Here is a 15,962-nt window from a genome sequence, read left to right on the forward strand (position 1 = left end):
GAAAGTACTCTGTGTATAGACAGAGGGGTGTATATTCACTTTATTCCTAAGTACAAGTAAAGATAGTGGGTATCTGAGAAGTGGAGAAGAAATGAAAACTAGAGCTGGTAAGGACAAGAGAAGATAGTTAAAATAGATTAGTATACAGACTTACCTATTCACAAATTTACCCAGAGTTCTCCAGATCACCACCACCACAGCCATCATCAAAGCAATTTATTAAATACTGAATAAGATTGGTGCATTCAGTGGAATTATGGTATATGGTTAATAATCAATTCAGGAAAAAAATAAAAGCATTTACTGATTTCAGTAGTGTAACCATTCCTACTAGGGATAATTTCAAGTGAATAACATGTCATCATGGAACACGGAGTCAGGATAAGATGGTCAGTAGCATACCTTTCCATACTCATTCTGACATATGGCTATAATAGGCATAGGTAACCTCAAGTTTGAGGCTCAAACCTTATAATGTAAAGTCTTCTATCTGTCTCCATCACCCTAGGGTGTCCTAGCTTGTCCTTTATTTACAGGAATTCACTGAATTGAGTGAGCAGTACATTTGGCCCAAGAAGATTCTAATCACCAGACTGAAGAAGTCATTTGCTTCTCCAATAGTTAAGACCCTGCTGGCCAGTGTTATCTGAAGGGGTTTGTGTATGGGAATTCCAGGTCTAGGTAGGGAAGTTCCAGGTTGGGGCAGAAGGTAATTACCACTTACATGTGACTCCTTCCCCCAAGACAAACTGAAGCCCACCTGGTCATCATAAATTTCCTAAAGAGCATGGCATCATCAACCAAAGGAAGGTCACAAGCACCACTGACCAACCAGGAACTTGGACATGAGCTGATCACACACCTCTCATCCCCAATTTCAATGTATAGATGACATGTGTGATGTTCACGTGCCAGTTCAAGTCCTGGCTGCTCCACTTCTGATCTAGTGCCCGCTAATATGCCTGGGAAAGCAGGAGAACGTGGCTCCTGCTCCCCACATGGGGGACCCAGATGGAGTTCCAGGCTCCTGGGCTTTGGCTTGACTCAGACCCAGTTGTTGTAGCCATTTGAGGGACTGAGACCAGTTGATGGAAGATCCCTATCTTTCTTTGAAACTCTTTCTCTCTCCGCCACACACCCTCTCTCTGTAACTCTACCTTTCAAATAAATAAATAAATAAATAATCTTTAAAAAGAAGGAATTCAAAATAGTTGTTGTAAGGAAATTCAATGGACTTTAAGAGAACACAGAGAAATAATTTAATACTTGAAAAGAGAGATAGGAATACTTTTAAAAATCAAATAAATTCTTCAACTGAAAAGTACACTAAGTAAAATTTTAAAATGCAATAGTAGGTGAAGAGGCAACTGACAGAATGGGAGAAAATATTTGCAAACTATGAAATTGATAAAGGATTAATATCCAGAGTCTATAAAGAACTCAAGAAACTCAACAACAATAAAACAAACCGGTTAAGAAATGGGCAAAGGACATGGACAAGCATTTTTCAAACATGAAATACAAATGGCCAACAGATTTATGAAAAAATGCTCAGGATCACTAGCTATCAGGGAAATGCAAATAAAAACCACAAAGAGATTTTACCTCATCCTAGTTAGTATGGCTATCATCCAAAAAAAAAAAAAAAAAATAAAAGCTGGTTACCCTAACACACTATTGGTGGGAATGTAAACTAGTATAACCATTACAGAAGACAGTATGGAGATTCCTCCGAAATGTAAAATAGATCTACCATATGACTCAGCCATCCTACCCTTAGGAATTTTCCCAAATGAAATGAAATCAGCATATGAAAGAGTTATCTATATTTCCAAGCTTATTACAGCTCAATTCACAATTTCTAATATATGGAATCAACCAGATGTCCACCAACTGATGGCTGGATAAAGAAAATATTTTATATATACACTATGGAATACTGCTCAGCCATAAAAAAGAATGAAATTTTGTCTTCTACAACAAAATGAATGCAACTGGAAACCATTATGCTTAGTGAAATAAGCCAGTCCCCAAAAGACAAATACCATATATTTTCACTGACATGTAGTTGTTAATGTAGAATACAAAAAAGTATAGTAATGACATAGACATCTTATGATTTGATTGCTGTTTTTAACCCTTATTTATACTCCTGTGAAACTACTGGCTTTCTACCTTTTACTTGCTGAATATAATAGTGATGCATTAAGCCTGTGACTATGGAATAGACTGAAATTATGTTTTTGTACAAATTAAAGAAAAAAAGAAAGGAAGGAAGGAGGGGAATTTATGGAGGGAGAGATTGGGGAAAGTATGGATCTTCTTAGAACTGTACCTATGAAGTATATGAAATATGTTCTCTTTGTATTAATAAAAATTTTAAAAAGGAAAATGCTAAAAAATGTGTACCCATTATAGGAGCACTAAAATACATGGAGCAAATGTTAATAGACTTTAAGGGAGAGACGAATTCCAAAATAATAACAGTAGAGTACTTTAATATTTCACTTTCAGAAATGGGCAAATCATTTAGACAGAAAATCAACAAAGAAACAATAGAGTTAAATTGCATCCTAGATCAGTTGAACCTAACATATGTCTTCAGAACATCCCATCCAACAGTTCAGAATATGCATTATTTTTTATAGCAGATGGAATGTTCTTCAGGACACGTCATATAGTAGGTCACAAAAAAAGTGTCAGGAAGCTAAAAATCCTATCAAGTATCTCTTCTTATCATAACACAGTAAAGCTAGAAATCAATAACAACAAAAAAACCCAAAAAATTTGGAAACTACATAATTACATGGAAATTAAACAACTTACTCATGAGTAACCGGTGGATCAATGACACACCAGAGAAAGAAATTAAAATAGTTTCTTGTAATGAGTGAGAATGGAAACACAACATGTCAAAGACCATGGGCTAGAGCAAAATCAGTGCTAAGAGGAAAGTTTATAGCACCAGAAAATAGAAAGTTCTCAATTTATTGTTGTACACTAAGGAATTAAAAAAAAAACAAGAATAAATCAACCAAAATTAGTAGAAGAAAGTAAATAATAAAATGCAGAGCATAAACGAAAGGGATTAAAAACCTGATTCTTTGAAAAGATGAACAAAACAGTCCCTTAGCTAGATAAATTAAGAAAAAACAGACAAAAGATTCAAATAGATAAAAGCAAAGATGAAAAGAGAGACTTTACAATTGATACTACAGAAATACAAGGATTATTAGAGATCATATAGCAATGAATTTGATAACCTAGACAAAACAGAAAATTATTGTACACATACAACTTCAAAATTGAATCATGAAGACAGGAAAAACCTAAATAGACTCATAAAAAATTGTGAGATTGAATCAGTAATAAAAAGTCTTCTACCAAAGAGAGGCCAATGACCAGATGTCTTCAATGACTGGATTCTCACAAACATTTAAAAAACAATTAATGCCAATTCTTCTTAAATTATTCCAAAAAATGAGTTCAACAGTACATTTAAAATATTATTCACTATAGTCAACTGGAATTTATCCCAGGCATGCAATGGACCATTAAAATATGCAAGTTGAAGGGCCAGATGGATTAAACTGCTGCTTGAAATGTTAGCACCCATAAGGGAGGGCCTATTCGAATCCAGCTCCCTGCTCATGCACTAGGAAGCAGCAGATGATGGTTCAAGTACTTGATTTCCTGTCACCATGTTGGATACCCTATATAGAGCTCCTGGCTCCTGAATTCAGCCCAGCCAAGTGCTGGTTGTTGTGGCCATTTGTGGAGTGAACAAGCAGATGGAAGATATCTCTCTCTCTTTCTTATTTTCAAGCTCTCTCTCTACCTTTCAAGAAAAATAAATCTTTTTTTTTAAACTTTAATAAATATAAATTTCATAAGTACAACTTTTGGAATACAGTGGCTTTTTCCCACCATAACCTCCCTCCCACCTGCAACCATCCCATCTCCCACACTCTCTCCCATCCCATTCACATCAAGATTCATTTTCAATTATCTTTATATACAGAAGATTAATTTAGTATATACTAAATAAAGATTTCAACAGTTTGCACCCACACAGAAACACAAAGTATAAAGTACTGTTTGAGTACTAGTTATACCACTAATTCACATTGTACAACACATTAAGGACAGAGATCCTACATGAGGAGTAAGTGCACAGTGACTCCTGTTATCGATTTAACAATTGACATTCTTGTTTATGGCATCAGCAATCACACAAGGCTCTTGTCATGAGTTGCCAAGGCTATGGAAGCCTTTTGAGTTCACCAACTCTGATCTTATTTAGACAAGGACATGGTCAAAGTGGAATTTCTCTCCTCCCTTCAGAGAAAGGTACCTCCTTCCTTGATGGCCTATTCTTTCCGCTGGGATCTCACTCACAGAGATCTTTCATTTAGGTCAATTTTTTTTTTTTGCCACAGTGTCTTGGCTTTCCATGCCTAAAATACTCTCATGTGCTCTTCAGCCAGATCCGAATGCCTTAAGGGCTGATTCTGAGGCCAGAGTGCTGTTTAGGACATCTGCCATTCTATGAGTCTGCTGTGTATCCCACTTTCCACATTGGATCGTTCTATCTTTTTTAATTCTATCAGTTAGTATTAGCAGACACTAGTCTTGTTTATGTGATCCCTTTGACTCTTAATCCTGTCATTATGATCAATTGTGAACTGAAACTGATCACTTTGACTAGTGGGATGACATTGGTACATGGCACCTTGATGGGATTGAATTGGAATCCCCTAGCACATTTCTAACTCTGGCATTTGGGGTAAGTCCGAGTGAGCATTTGCTGAACTGTACATCTCTTCCATCTCTTATTCCCATTCATATTTAACAGGGATCACTTTTCAGTTAAATTTAAATGACTAAGAATAATTGTGTGTTAATTAAAGAGTTCAACCAATAGTATTAAGTAGAACAAAAAATACTACAAGGGATGAAGTATTAAGAAAAAGAAATCTTTAAAAAATTAAGCAAATTGGTATAGATGATACATTATGTCAACAGAATGAAGGGTAAAAATCACATGATCATTACAGTTGATGCAAAAAAGATATTTGATAAAATCCAAAACCCCTTCATTATAAAAACTTTGAATGAATTACATATGGAATGAATGTACCTTAAGGTAAAAAACACCCACGTATAACAACAAGCAGCTATCATGATACTGAATGGGGGAAAGCTGGCAGCTTTCTGATAATCTGGAACCAGACAAATATTCCTACTTTCATTTTCCAGAAGAATTAGGCAAGAGAAAGAAATAAAGGACATCCAAATATAAAAGGAGGAAGTCAAACTGTCACTGTTTGCTGATGACATGATCTTATATGTAGAAAACATCCAAGAGTCTACCAAAAATATTAAAGCTGATGAATTCAGCAAAGTTACAGGATACAAAGTTACTGTGCAAAACTGAACAGTATTTTTATCCAACAATAGTGAATTATCTGAAAAAGAAGTCAAGAAAGCAATCCTATTTCCAATAGCTCCAAAAAATTACCTAAAAATGAATTTAACCAAAGAAGTGAAAAATCTCTATAATGCAAATGATAAAATATCGATGAAAGTAGTTGAAGGGAACATAAGACATGTGAAGACATCCCATGTTCTTGCATTTGAAGAATCAATATCATTAAAAAGTCTACATAACCCAAAGTGATTTTACAGATTCAATGAAATCCCTATAAAAATGCCAATGACACTATTTACAGAGCTACAAAAAATACTACTAAAATTTCTTTGTGACCAAAAAAAAAGCAGCCAATGAACAAAGTAGCAGGCATTTCACTACCTGATGTTAAAATATATTACAAAATAACAGTGATGAAAATAGCTTGGCATTGGAACAAAACCAGAAATATTGGCCATGGAACTGAATGTAGATGCTAGAATTGAGCACACACATCTACAGCTAACTGATCTTTGACAAAGGTGTTAAGAATAGACATTGGGAAAAGGATAGTCTTTATTAAACAGTGTTGGGGAAACTGGATATCTACATGTAGAAGAATGAAAATAGCACTCTATTTTTCATCATATAAAAAAACCAACTCAAAATGAAGTAAAGTCTTAAATGTAAGACCTGAAACTCTGAAACCACTAGAAGACAACATAGGGGAGACACTTGAGGACATTAGAATGGAATGAACCAGGATATTTTGATCATAAGTACAGGAAACAAAAGCCAAAATAGATGAATAGGATTTCTAAATTGCTTCTGTACAGCAAAGTAAATGATCAGTTAAGTGAAAAGGTAACCTATAGAATGGCAGAAAATATTTACAAATTATGCAACTGACAATGCATTAATAACCAAAATATACAAGGAACCCAAACAACTCAATAGCAAAAACCCAAATAATTTAAAATTGAATAATAGATTTAAGCAGACATTTCTCAAGGGTAAGCATACAAATGGTCAACAGGTACATGAAAAAATGTGAAACATCACTATTCAGGGAACTGTAGATCAAAACCACAATAAGATATTATGTCTTTCCAGTTATATTGACAATTATCAAGAAGATATTCCCAATATTTTCTTTGGGTCAAACTGGACATGCACAAAATCATATTCAATATTTCTTGGATGAGGCCAGATAACTCAGGATCAGTCTAAATAGAATTGAAATTTCTGCACTGGATCATGAAAATCCTGGTCATTGCGTCTCCTTGGCCCTATAGATTCCCATACTCTTACTGCTTCTCTTGGGACCATGGGTCCTTAATGCACTCTTTTATTTTTGTCTCTAATAAAACACAGGCTATCCAATTCCAGATAGTCATGAGGTAGGACTTCCAGCCTCTCCCATTGGATGATGTATCTAGTCCTCTGGATCACAGAAGAAAATTATTTTTCATGCCACCTCCAAATACCATAGAATAGACAGTAAGAGAAGAATTCTTGTAACCATTTCTTCATCCATATGCCAGTTTGAAGAAAATACAGAAACAGATCTTTACCCATGACATCCCCAAAAGATTATGGGTTACTTCTCTTGAGGGGAGCACATTAACCTGTGTGTGGGTGACGTTGAAGAATCATGAGAAATTTTGTGCGTTTGAATGAGGGAAGAAATGTAGAAGTGGGCCTTGAAAGCAGACTCGCATTCAAACATTAAAAGTCTTGCCTTTGTTCATAACTCTGTTAGGTGGGTTCCCTCTCTCTGGTGGCAGCTTAGGAGAATCTTCCACATCCTGTACCAAGGAGGTTATTAGGACCAGAAGTTACATTTCTAAATTATGCCTTTTGTTTAATAATCTTGTTGGGTGAGTCCAAAACTCTCCCAGGGGCTGTTTAGGGGAAACTTCTCTGCTCTACACCAAGGGGATATTATGTCAATTACAAAATTCTTGGAGGAATTTCAGGAATTCCACTCCCAGGAAGCCTTCCACCCAACCATATCCCAGGGAAGGAGTGGGGAGGAGAAATGGGCAGCCCATACCTAAATATAAAAACTCCAGTCTGAACAGACTGGGTTTCAGGTCTTTCCTGAGATGCCTGTCTGGTATATCAAGTGTAATCTGTTCATTAAATATGGCTAAGATTCTTACTGCTTAAAAAAAATAAGACAAAAGATACCAAGTGCTGGTATGGATGTGGAGAAAACAGAACAATTGTACCCTGTTGGTGAGACTATAAATCAGTACAACCATTGTGGAAGATGAGTTTTGCAAATAAATCAAAACAAAAGAACCACCGAATGATCAAGAAACCCCACAACTGGATATATATCCAAGGGAATTGAAATCAGTTTGTTGAAGAGACGTTGACGCAGCACTCCCATGTTTACTGCCACACTATTTATAATAGCCAAGAAATGGCAACAACATAAACGTCCATCAACTGATGAGTGGATAAAGAAAATTCTATACTATTCTGCCATAAAAAGGATGAACTCTTGTCATTTGCTACAGCTCAAGGATGGAACTTGACATCATTATGTTAAGGGAAATAAGCTAAGCATAGAGAAGTATTGTGTGGTCTCACTCATATGTGGAATATAAAAGTTGACAACATAGACATTAAGAGTTGAATGGTGGTTACAAGAGGCTGGGGAATGTGGGCAGAAGTGGGAGATGGGGGGAGATTAAAAGGTACTAAGTTATAGCTAGATAGAAATTAGAAGTTCTGGTGTTCTATTGCACAGTAGGAGGACTGTAGATAATGCTGTATTGTATATAGTATTATTGTTTATAATTGTATAACATTATTGTATATAATGCTATATATTGTATTTTTCTCAAAAACCTAGAAGAAATGATTTTGAATGTTTTTACTATAAATATTAAATGTAGGTGATTTTTAAAAAAGAAGATTTTTAACTTATTTATTTGAGAGGGAGAGCTACAGACAGAGAGGGGGAGATAGAAAGGTCTTCCATCTGCTGATTTACTCCTCAAATATCCACAATGGCTGGAGTTGGGCCAATCTGAAGCCAAGAACTAGGAGCCTTCTTTGGGTCCCCCATGTGGTTGCAGGGGCCCAAGCACCTGGGACATCCTGCACTGCCTTCCCAGGCTATAGCAGAGAGTTATATCAGAAGAGGAGCAGCTGGAACATGAACTGATGCCCACATGGGATGCTGGCATCACAGGTGGAGGCCTAGCCCACAGCACCACAGTGCTGGCCCCTGGAGACATGTTTAATCTGATTGGATATTATTCAGACATTTTATATTTATACACACACACACACACATATATGCATCTCATGACACCTCATAAAAATGTACAATTTTTATGTCTAAGGTAACAATAAAATTAAATTTAAAAAAACATATTAAGAGAGCAACAAACAATGCCTTAAACAAGATTTCTTATTTCTCCTTTAAGAAAAAGTTTGGGGCTTTGTACAGTGAGTTCTACACCCCAATGTCTTTTTTTTGAAATATTTGTATTTTGTTTATTTGAAAGGCACTTTCAGACAGAGGGGAGAGAAACAGAATCTTCCATCCATTGGTTCACTCCCAAATGGCTACAATGGCCAGGGCTGGGCCAGATTGAAGCCAGGAGCTTCTTGCAGGTCTCCCATGTGGGTGCAGGGACCCAAGCACTTGGGCCATCTTCTGCTACTTTCCAAGGTGCATTAGTAGGGAGCTGGATTGGAAATGGAACAGCTAGGTCTCGAACCAGCATCCATATGGGACGCTGTCATTGCAGGTGGAGGCTTAACCTGCTATACCACAGTGCCAGCCCAACCCCAATGTCTTTAGAGGCTCACTCCCCCTACTCCCACCTTTGGCTCATCTATCATGGGTGCAGCCCATTCCTTATGGTCCAAATGAACATTTCTACTCCTGGGAACAGGATGGAGAAGCATATGGCTGACTGTGTCTTTAAGGGAGATTCCCAGAACTTGCCTGTGGCACATGTGACATCTCATTCATCAGAATAAAAACCACAAAATCACGTTTAGCTGCAATGGAGCCTGGAAAATGCAGTCTTTATCCTTAAGCAGTCAAGTGTTCAGGTAAAATTTTTAATGTCATAAAAGAAGGGGGAAATAGATTTTGAGCACTATCAGAATTTGCCAATTATTTTCTTGGTTAAATTTCAGATAGAGGGGACTTTCCAGGTTAGAAGGTCATATATATTTTCAAGGATTTTGATGCACAGTGATAAACTTCCCTTCAGAAGCTCTGTACATGTTTACACATCAATGACATGCATGAATAATTAGTCCTAACCATGAACACTGCACTCAGTTCACTCAGTGTTAACTTGGCTTTGTGGCTGGCAAGGTGGGACAGAGAAAGTGCTGAGTGTTCGATGGAATAGATTTTATTGTTAGCACTCTTAGCTGTAAGTATGAGATAACCTGCCAAAAGTGTTGAATTTATTCAAACACCGAGGCAACTTGTAAATTAACGAGAAAGGATTTCTGTAGTATACACTGGAATGTGGAGTTGGAGAATTAAAAAAATGTTTTTTTCTGAAGAGGAATAGGAAAGATAATATAGGTAGTTGCAAGGATTTTGAGAATTAAAAATGTCAAGTGAAATGTCATGTCCTCTTAATCCTAGTGGAGGAGATTTTTACAATTTTTTTTTTTATCAACAACTACATTCCATGCAATGCCCTAGGTATTTTACATATTTTCTGTCACTGAATTCTCACCTCATTCTGGGTAGGCATGTTTTTCTACAAATCTGTATTTTACACTTGGTGAAATAAACGATGACAAGAGGTCAGGTAGGGATAGAGCTAGAATTTAAACTCCACTTTCACTGATTTCAGTTTTGCTCTCTCCCTGGTATTCTTAAGAGTGAAATTATTGAAAAAAAAAATTCCCAGAATTGAAAAGATCACTTTTGTTGCAGCATTTGAATTAATGATGTAAGTAAACATTATAAAATCTCTAAAACTTTTACAAGAGTTATAGAGAACAACAAATGAAGTGCTGTCATGGAAAGGAACGAGACTGTCTCTCCAGGGACCCTTTTTTGACCTGGGTTGGCTGCCTGCCTCTTTTCTCAAAGCATCCTGTGTTTACACCATGAGATAGTTCTCATCTATACTGTGCTTATCAGTTAACTTTGTCATCACCATCAGACTTATGTCATGGGTAGCAGCATGAAGTCTGCTGTGACTTAGATGTTGAACATCCCCCAAGGGCCCACATGGTAGAGACTTGGTCTCCAGGCAGCAGTACCATGGAGAGCATGTAGGAGATGGGGCCACCTGGGAGGTCCTTAGGTCACTGGAGACTTGACTTAGAAAGCTAATTTTTTAAGAAGATTCTCACAAAAGCCTGAATTTGGCCCTACCCTATCTTTCTCTTTTGCTAGCTCAAAATGTGGCCACTTACCCCAACATGTGCTCCTGCCATTACCCTTCTGACATTCCCAACAGAGGCCAAACCAATACGACCACCGAGTCATGGACTGGAATTTCCAAAGCTGTGAGTGATGTAAACCTTTTCTATTTCTCTTTTTTTAAGAGTTATTTATTTATTTGAAATAAAAGAGAGAGAGGGAGGGAGGGGGAGACAGAGATTTCCATCTTCTGGTTCACTCCAACTGGGCCACAACACCTGGAGCTGCACCAGGCTGAAGCCCGGAGGCAGGGGCTTTCTCCCAGTCTCCCACATGGTTGCATGGGCCCAAGCACTTGGGCCATATTCCACTGCTTTCCCAGATGTATTAGCAGGGAGCTGGATGGGAAGCAGAGCAGCCAGGACTCAAACCGGCACCCATATGTGATGCTGATGTTTCAGGAAGCGGCTAAACTCGTTATACCACAATACCAGCCCCAAGCCTTTCTTTTTTTTGAGTTAGTTGCCTTATGTATTTGGTTGTAGTAACACAAAATTGGATAATATGAAGTCTTACACATTTTTGCCTGGAGTACAGTAACTGCTCAATAAGTATTTGCTGAATGAGTTACACAAGCATTTGTTTCTTTGTCATATTTATACATGTTTACTGAAAGAGAAACTTTATCCATTTACTGATATGTCAAATTTTGATAGGTATATAGCAAAAGCCAGAGTAGTATAAAATTAAAGTTCTGATATTGGCTATAATGTTTATAAGGCACTGAACCCATGAATAATATTTACAAGATGACAGGCTGTTTTGAGAGTCTAACATTTTATTGCTTGTTCAGTTTTCACCAAAAACATCTAAGGGGAATGAAAATTATCATCTCCACTTTAAAATTGGAGAAATATGGCATGTGTTTGAGAGCCTGGGTTCAAGTCCTGGCTGGTTCCCAATTCTAGCTTCCTAGTAATGTATATTCTGGGAGGCAGGTGACGGCTCCAGTGGTGGGGTCCCTGCAATCCACATAGGAGACCTGGATTTTGTTCCCACCTCTGGTTTCAGTCTGATCCAGCCATGCTGTTTTGTGTATTGAACCACAGATTGTAGGTGCTCTCTCTCTCTGCTTCTCAAATAAATAAAGTATCTAAATAAAAACAATAGAAACAAAAATGGAATTCAAATGTAAGTTTATTTAAAAACATGGAGAAATGGAAAAGCCGAGACATGAATTCAAATAGTATGGCTGTGCATTTACCAATGAGACTATCTTACATTACCATTTGTTTTATTAGGTGTTTGTGAGAAAAAACTCATCTTCTAACGAAAACTCACATAGTCTTCACCTGTTGCTTTGTCCTGAACTTTCTACCAAAGGGCAGACTCCAAGAGGAGCCTTAAATATCCCGGAAAATAGATACATTCAGACCTAAGCAACTTACAAAATTGATGGATAATTTGCTATTACCATTTTTCGTTTGTCACTTTAAGAACCAGAGACTCATATTTTGCATACCTCCGCCCCCCTCTCCGCCACAGCCCTCCAAGCTCGCCTTCAGGCTGACTTCCATTCCCTAAGGCCTTTGGGCAAGCAGACTCCTAGTCTTCGCAGATGCGCCCCGCAGCTCTCCCCTGCTAAACTACACTTCCCATCAGCCCGTTCGTCCACCCTCCCTAGTCCTGCGGGCCCCCGGAGGCGTTGCGGAAAACCCACAGACGCTTTGCGGCCTGGCGTGGGAGGGAGACGTGCAGGGCGGACAAGCAGGCCAGGCAGCGCTCTGCACCCAGAAATGGCTCGGCGACAGGACGAGCAGAGAGGGGGCGCGCCCTTGCTGGCGGAGGGCAAGCCCGAAGCGGAGGTTAAGCTCATTCTGTACCACTGGACGCATTCCTTCAGCTCTCAAAAGGTAAAGATCTCAGCTGCTAGCGTGGCGCAGATCGGGTTTCAGCACCCGGACAGCTCCCTCTGGGTCCCAGGTCCGCAAGCCTGGGCACCCAGATTCTGGCCTGCTGCGTGGACGGGGCGGGTCCTCCCTCGCTCCTGGACAGGGGTGCGCCTTGATGGGGAGCGGTGACAGTGTGAGATGGACAGGCTATGATCCAGGCATCGCTACTGGTGACATGCGGCAGAAAGCATCCCTGGCGGCCTTGCCTGCTGGGCCCTGAACAGTGAGGCCCAGGCCAGCACCTTGGAGCAAGTGCATAATCAGTGCTTCCTTCCTTAACTCTTTCTTGGTCGCATTCGCGCTCTTCAACAAGGCCTAATGTACTTGTTTTCCAGGTTCATTTCCTGGGAGACATAATTAGGATTCTAAGAAAGTAATGGTGGTAGGGAGGGTGACTGTATAATGCAGTTGAAATACTTTTCATTCCTTATTTTGGTTTCTTCTCTAATTTAGAAGAGTAAGACGCTAGCATATATCTCCTTATTCCTTCCAGGAAGAGGAGGCATTAAAAAGAGTACTTAGGGGAGTCCAAAAGGCTGTGTAGCGGTATCCAGGCAAGTCATTTAATGGAAAGTTGGTGTGCTTGTAGTAACCGGTGTGAACTCTTCCAGGTGCGCTTGGTAATTGCTGAAAAGGCATTGAAGTGCGAGGAACATGATGTAAGTCTGCCCCTGAGTGAGCACAATGAGCCTTGGTTTATGCGTTTGAACTCAACTGGAGAAGTGCCTGTCCTTATCCACGGGGAAAACATAATTTGTGAGGCCACTCAGATCATTGATTATCTTGAACAGACTTTCCTGGATGGTAATGTTAAGGCTATTTGTGATTTTTTGGATTTACACAAATATGTGTTCCCTTTCTCTCTCTCTCTCTCTCTCTCTCTCTGTCTTTCTCTCATAATTATGTTTTAGTGATTGAAAACCTTTTCCATTTCCATAAGCACACAAATATAAAATAAGTCAATAAAATAAACTAGCATAATTCCATTTAAGAGGATTTCATGTGAACTGTGAATGTTAATGTTGAGATATTCTTTTTAAGTTCACTTGCAAAAACCCCCACAGCTGTATAGTTGGTGGTGTGATTTGTGAGCCTTAAAACAAAATATATAATATTGGTTCTAAATGTACATTATGAAATTTATTATAATCTGTCAAATGGTTTCATCCCCAAAATAAGAAGAAAAAGGAAGATTAAATCTTAGACAAGGAAGATATATGTTAGTCTATTTTGAGTTCTTTGCCCCTATTCTTTTTAGTTTGATTTATGTATCTTTTCTGGGGAATTATAGGGTTTAAATTTGTATAGTGCGTTTTAATTAATTATCATTTATTGACAGCTTATGTGTCAAGCATTTTGGAATTTCTGTTCTATTCAGCCTTCAAAAGAACCCATGCTAAGACAACATGGTAGACTAATTATTCCCATTTTGTATCTGAGGAAAGAGAAAAAAGGTTGCCCTTGAATTGCCATTTTATGGTAGCGTCCTAAGCCTTCATATTATGCTATCTCCTACACTGTGTTTCACTTTTCGTGATAACAACCCTTTGAGGTGAACTGTAGCTTTAGTGCATTGCCCAAGATTACATAGCTGATCATTGACTCAGCTGAGAGCAGACAGGGGCTCCTAGATTTTAGCTGAGTACTCCTCTAAAGAAGAAACTGCATGAGATCCAGCTACTTTTTATCTGTCACTACTTATGTTGATGTGTAGGATGAAACCAGAATCTAACCCTAAATTATAGGATGCTTGGAAGAAATGACCAGGTCAAAAAATGTCTTAGAAGGAAAGTGGTTATAAGACCTAAATGGAGTGGAGGGTTGGATCAGCAGTGGGCTACATTTGTTGTATCTGGGGATAGTCAAGAGGACTATGCCCTTGTTAATTCAAGTGTAAGTTGTCTAGGATTCTAGATTCCGATTGTAGGTTTTAATGAAAGGTGGCCTTGGTTTAAGTGAAAGGCTTAGTGAACTACTTCTTCATAATTTCTTGCTAACCCTTATAAATTTATATGCTAAGAACTGTCTTGAAAATTAGTGGCTAAATTGATTTAAGGCACTTTTTCTCAATCTTGAGCTTTTTGGAAATGGATAAGTCTGTTAATAATAATTTGTATTTCTTGGAAAAAGTGATTATAATGTGATAAGACAAAATAATTGTGTAAGGTTTTAATTTTAAATGATCAAAAACTTTTAAAAGGTATGCATAATAAATTGAAAGTCATACTTAAATCTCTTGATATCATTGGTTGGTCAGCAACTACTACTATTATCATCATTCCCCTCTTCTTCTGTACCTTCTCCTTTCTCTTCCTTATACTGGTTTCCTCTAAGAAATTCTGTGATATAAAATATAACACTTTTTAATAAAGTAATGTTACTGTTAGATATTATTTTCTTAACACTATATTATGTTATTTACATATTATGTTAATATTGCATACTACATTTCCTTAAAATTTTTCTTAAGACTCTCCCTTATGATTTTACTGTATAATAACAAGAAAATGGAAACACATTGAGTTCTGCTGAGTTATATTTAAATAACCAAGGGAAGTAGTAAACTGTTTTTGCATTATTATTTATTGAATTAGAGGAGAAGGTTTTCTGAGCTGACTGACAGGATAGAAATACAGAAGCTGCAAACTTTTAATTCTGGTTAAGCTACAGTTATAAGTAGGCAATCAAGAGTCCTGACTTTTATAGTTTGATGCTGCCAGTAACTTGAATTCTTTCTTGACTCAGTTCCTCTATTTGATTTTTGGGTGAGGCAATGTAAGTTCTATCAGTTGTAGAGAAAAAAATAAATTATTTCACACTATTGTTTTCCCCATGAGAATAGTAACTCTTATTGGAAAGGATTAAGAAGTGATAAGGATTAAGGAATCTCAAATTTGTTGTGGATTTGAAGACAGCAAAAGAATAATAGTTATATGAATCAAGACTAGTTCAGTCTATGGTTAAGAAGAAGCTTGTCTCAGAGCACTGAAATAAATAAAAGAAAAATAAATGTTATCACAGTTACTATTAAGATATTTTAATCTGAAGAACACGTGGGAACTAGGAAAAGAGGCAGACAAGAGACTGACCAATAGGAAAAAGTCATCCCAATGGTCAAAGAGGAGGAAAGGTGAATTCTACCAATCCTTGCTCTTCAAGTGTGTTCCATCCTCTGGCAGCACTGGCATTTCCTGAGAGCTTGTTAGAAGTGCACTCCGAGATCTCACTGTAG

The 15,962-nt window shown here is 37.8% G+C and overlaps 1 protein-coding gene across 3 annotated transcripts in view; it reads left to right on the plus strand.

The window, feature by feature from the left end:
• GDAP1 (ganglioside induced differentiation associated protein 1) overlaps positions 1 to 15,962 on the plus strand; it is a 70,091-nt gene that overhangs the window by 32,161 nt on the left and 21,968 nt on the right. Inside the window, exons 1-2 of one of the 3 annotated variants that reach the window (XM_070075240.2) lie at positions 12,019 to 12,691; positions 13,342 to 13,389. The exons of 1 other annotated variant lie outside the window; for it this stretch is intronic. Coding sequence is in view for 1 of the 2 variants with exons in the window: in XM_002710643.6 (XP_002710689.1) it covers positions 12,575 to 12,691; positions 13,342 to 13,534 (310 nt within the window). In the remaining variant the exon portion in view is untranslated. Of the gene's footprint in view, positions 1 to 12,018; positions 12,692 to 13,341; positions 13,535 to 15,962 lie in introns of those variants that run through there. One more of the 3 variants, XM_002710643.6, reaches the window with a different exon arrangement.

This window comes from Oryctolagus cuniculus, chromosome 6 (genome assembly GCF_051225735.1).
Source record: "Oryctolagus cuniculus isolate XC-2025 breed Fujian yellow rabbit chromosome 6, ASM5122573v1, whole genome shotgun sequence".
Classification (NCBI taxonomy): domain Eukaryota; kingdom Metazoa; phylum Chordata; class Mammalia; order Lagomorpha; family Leporidae; genus Oryctolagus; species Oryctolagus cuniculus.